This window comes from Chiloscyllium plagiosum, chromosome 37, assembly GCF_004010195.1.
Source record: "Chiloscyllium plagiosum isolate BGI_BamShark_2017 chromosome 37, ASM401019v2, whole genome shotgun sequence".
Classification (NCBI taxonomy): Eukaryota; Metazoa; Chordata; class Chondrichthyes; order Orectolobiformes; family Hemiscylliidae; genus Chiloscyllium; species Chiloscyllium plagiosum.
In genome coordinates this window covers 25,883,392-25,888,089 of record NC_057746.1, presented here as the reverse complement: position 1 = coordinate 25,888,089, position 4,698 = coordinate 25,883,392, and the positions used below count along the sequence as shown (strand labels likewise).

Below are 4,698 nucleotides of genomic sequence, written 5' to 3'. Positions count from 1 at the left end.
TTGTTCTTTGGTTACCAGTGATGTAAAATGGATGGGTTGGGTAAAAGGCATCGATGTATTCGATTGGTGTGACATATGGTGGACCAGGCCCAATGGGCCGAATGGTCTGCTGCTGTTCCAACCTGCCCTGCAATTTGACCTTTGGGGTGGCGCAGTGGCTCAGCGGTTAGCCCTGCTGCCTCACAGCGCCAGGGACCTGGGTTCGATTCCAGCCTCAGACGACTGTCTGTGTGGAGTTTGCACATTCTCCCCCCGTGTCTGGGTGGGTTTCCTCCGGGTGCTCCGGTTTCCTCCCACAATCCAAAGATGTGCAGGTCAGGGGTGAATTGGTAATGGTAAATTGCCCCATAGTGTTAGGTGCATTAGTCAGAGGGAAGCAGGTCTGGGTGGGTTACTCTTCGGAGGGTCGGTGTGGACTTGTTGGGCCGAAGGGCCTGTTTCCACACTGTAGGGAATCTAATCTAATCTAATCATGTCCTCATGATCTCTGGCCACGCTGAGGACAGACCTGTGGACTTGTTTTGAGGTATCCAACACTCAAAACGTTGGGCGTCAGGGTCTTTGCAGAAGCTTGTGAAATCTCCAGCAGGCAAACAGCTGAATCTGGGACTGATCAAAGTTCTCCGACTGCTTGAAAACTCCCAGCTTTGATCTCCCAGTCTGCCTGGTGGCTGAGAGAGAATCCCTCCGCCCAACGGACTGAGCAAGCAGTCCTCTTGCTCGCTGACTAAAAGCAGACACGAAAACATGGCTGACTCACCACGTTCATTCCCAAAGATTCGAGCCACTTGAGGTCTTTTGCAGTTTGAAGGACCTGTTTAAATCGTCTCTTTTGTTGGGTTTCCGGGAAGGAAATCAACGGGCGTTAATCTAGAATGTTCTTTTGCTCCCCCTGACACAAGGCCAGCTCCAATTCGCCGGAGCGATCATGTGACTGCGGCGATTGTAACGCGGTCAGCTGACTGGTCCTCCCCCCTGGGCTATGGGTTCCCTGACTCGGGCTGTTAACCTGCTTCTATCTACTCTGTCCACTCTCACCCTCTTATACACAGCTGTCGGGTGCCCCCTCCTCGACCTTTTCTGCTCCAAAGAAGACTGCCCGAGCCTGTCCAGCCGGTGAATCCCCTCCGCGCCCCCTCCAACGCGCACACCTCTCTCCTTTGATGTGGTGATGGAAACTGTATGCAGTATGTGGCCTAGCCTAAGTCCTGTACAGCTCCAACGTGACCTCCCTGCTTTTGCAGTCTGTGAGGTGACCGTGCTGCGGTCGGTTAGTGCTCCTGCCCTACTACCTTCTAAGGATGGAAGAGCTTACCCCCCCCCTCTTGGATAATTCTATTCCCCTCTCTCATCCATCAGGTCAACCCGACTCCCAGAGGCCAAGCGAGAAGCTCTTTGGGGCAGTGGGATCCTCCATCCTGTTGCCTGGATTCAACAAAGCTGATTTTAAGAATGTGGAACACGTCAAGTGGATGTTTTCCGGAACAAGAATTCTTGATTACTACAGTGTAACAGAAATACCCACCTTCACCAATTTGTATAAGTCTCGAACCACATTCTTTTCTTCAAATGGATCACTGCTCTTAAAAGACATCGCAAGAAGTGACAGTGGCCTGTACAAAGTGCAGATTAATTTGAATGTCACCAAAGTCTTCCAGCTAAGTGTTCTCGGTAAGTGCTGTGTGTGGTGAAAAATCACACAACACCAGGTTCCAGTCCAACACCAGGTTTATTTGGAAGCACGGGCCTGCGGAGCGTCGCTCCTTCATCAGGTGGTTGTGGAGCAGGACCAGAAGACACCGAATTTGTAGCAACAGATTACAGTGTCATGCAACCGAAACGATGCTGCCTGAACTGCTGTGCTCTTCCAGCACCACTAACCCAGAGTCTGGTTTCCAGCATCTGCAGTCATTGTTTTTACCTCGATATATTGAACAGTTGTATGATACTTGGATCTTTTACTATAAATTCTGTGTCCTGTCATATTGGCCCAATAACTACCAACCCTTTCAGGTTTCCTCGAGGAGGGAGACCACAGTTGCACCCAATATTCAGAGAGAAAGGCTGTACAATTTATTTTCCAAATGTTTTTGGTGGTCACATATACCTCCCAACAACATTGGTGTCTCCTGCCAAGATTTATTCCCTCAAGGAGCCTTGAATAAATATCGGGACAGTGGTCGGTCACAGTGAGGACTGCAGATGCTGGAGATCAGAGATGAGAGTGCGGTGCTGGAAAAGCGCAGCAGGTCAGGCAGCGTCCGAGGAGCAGGAGAATCGACGTTTCGGACCAGAGCCCTTCCATCACGAATCTGACTGAAGGGTTCCGATCCGAAATGTCGATTTTTTTTTTTTCCCTGCTCTTCGCATGCTGCCTGACCTGCTGTGCTTTTCCAGCAACACGCTCTCAACTCAGGACAAAGGTTCCCTCCCCAGAGAAAAGACTTCTATTCTCGAACGACCCTTTGGAAGAAAATAAATTCTCCTCGTTTCTGCCCTAAGAGGGAGACCGCTTGCTCCGAACTGATGTCCCCCTATTTTGGTCACCCCTTCCCCCGAACAGGGCATGATTCCATCTTGTTGCCCTCAGGGTCTGACGTTGATTATCAGTCTCTACACAGTTGGTGGTTATAGGTCTAACCTGCTCCACGTTTCTTCATAAGTCGGGTCCTTTACCGTGGAATGGGTGAAGTGAAATTTTTCGCTTTCAGGGAAGGCTTGATGTCGTTCAGAATTGTTCGAGGAAGTGTACAAACGCATCACGAGCTCATTGGAGCTGTCACCTGGTCTGTCCAAACTCCCAAAGATGTGCGGGCCAGGTGGATTGGCCGGGCTAAATTGCCCAGCGTGTTAGGTGCATTAGTCAGAGGGAGATGGGTCTGGGTGGGTTGCTCGTCGGAGGGACGGTGTGGACTCGTTGGGCCGAAGGGCCTGTTTCCACACTGTGGGGAATCCAATCCAATCCCAGGACTGCATGAAGGACGTGACACAGACTTTGATGAATTTCACTGCCGTGGAATGTGTTGTAGCTGCAGGAGAAAACAGGGCTGCTCAAGTATACACTGAATGCTCTCAGGGTGAAGGCGCTTGAGCAGCTGGAAGGTGCGTATGTTACTTGGCTTATTGTCTTGGTGACCACTGAAACAAGTGCTGGTCAAACTCCTCTTCAATATCTTCACAGAGACACAGGAGGAAGCGCTCTAATGATGCCTCTCCCACTCTTGTTCATTAATTGTGTTATAGTGAGGTCCTTGTGCTCAGATTCATTCATTCGTTCATTCATTCATTTGTTCATTCATTCGTCCGTTCATTCATTCATTCATTCATTCATTCCCTCCCCGCAGTCGCACTGTCAGAGCCTCTCATCAGCAATAATTCGACCGGCCTGGGCACCACCATCGCGCTGGTCTGCCGGGTGGACGCGGGGTTCCCAGATTCCTTCGTGTGGTGGAAAGACAGCACTGTGATAGCGAATGGTGAGCACTCTCAGTTCCTGAAGGGTAACAGCACCCTGGTTATCACTGCGGCCAAGAAGTCTGACTGTGGCGACTACATTTGCATGGTGGAGAATGCTGTGAGCAGGAAGAACGTTTCACATCGGCTTCTTATTTATGGTGAGTCAAGCCTCCCAATTGGCCATTCCTGACTTTCATTCCAATGGTCCCCTCCCCCTTGCACTTTGCCTCAGTAATTCCCATTTGTAAATAATGTTCTCCACTGTTGTTCTAACTCCTCCCCAGCACTAGGGGTGAGGGAAGCAGTTTCTAATGTACACTGGCAACATTGACCAACAACGCCATCCCCTCAGTGAGCACTGTGACTATTGCTCATGTCGTCACTTGGCATTCCTGCTGAGAAATGGACAGCTCTGGCTATGATTGATTGGACGCCCGTACTCTGTGTTGTAAGGGTGCAGACAGAGTAGGTAGGGAGTGATTACAGGCTTTCATGTCGCTGTCAAAAGGAGTCAATGGCAACATGCGAGGAAAAGAAACCTTTTAATAGGCAAACGTAAAGATTCCACAACATCAGGTTATAGTCCAACAGGTGTTTTTTGGACACACAAGCTTTCGGAGCGACGCTCCTTCATCAGGTAATAGGCAGCGATTGGTTAGAATCTTCAGTGGACTGCCTGGCAGTGTGCCAGAGACAGATTCCATCGAGGCACTCCACCAAGAGCTGGGTAATATTTAGGATTGGGCTTAAACAGACAAGAAACCTTTGTGCTGTTTATAGATGTGAATCAATAACCATCTCCAACAATAGACGAAATAGCCATCGCCTCTTGGTGTTCAGTGGGCATCACCATCACTGAAACTCCAGCCCTCACCATCATGGTGGTTACTATTGAGCTGAAGCTGAACTGGACTTGCCATATAAAGTTAAAACTCACACAACACCAGGTTACAGTCCAACAGGTTTAATTGGAAGCACTCGCTTTCGGAGCGACGCTCCTTCATCAGTTGTTTGTGGAGGACACATTGCAAGACACAGAATTTATAGCAAAAGTTTACAGTGTGATGTAACTGAAATTATACATTGAAAACTACCTTGATTGTTTGTTAAGATTAGATTACTTAGATTACTTACTTAGATTACTTACAGTGTGGAAACAGGCCCTTCGGCCCAACAGGTCCACACCGACCCGCCGAAGCGCAACCCACCCAGACCCATTCCCCTACATTTACCTCTGCACCT

General features: G+C 49.4%; 1 protein-coding gene across 2 annotated transcripts in view; it reads left to right on the top strand.

Annotated features, from left to right (window-relative positions):
* The first annotated feature begins 1,286 nt into the window (after nt 1–1,286).
* LOC122541401 (hepatocyte cell adhesion molecule-like) overlaps nt 1,287–4,698 on the top strand; it is a 32,993-nt gene continuing 29,581 nt past the window's right edge. For both annotated transcript variants that reach the window (XM_043678143.1, XM_043678142.1), the window contains exons 1-2: nt 1,287–1,671; nt 3,345–3,614. In XM_043678143.1, the coding sequence (XP_043534078.1) occupies nt 1,302–1,671; nt 3,345–3,614 (640 nt within the window). In that variant the 5' untranslated portion in view covers nt 1,287–1,301. The remainder of the gene's footprint in view (nt 1,672–3,344; nt 3,615–4,698) is intronic.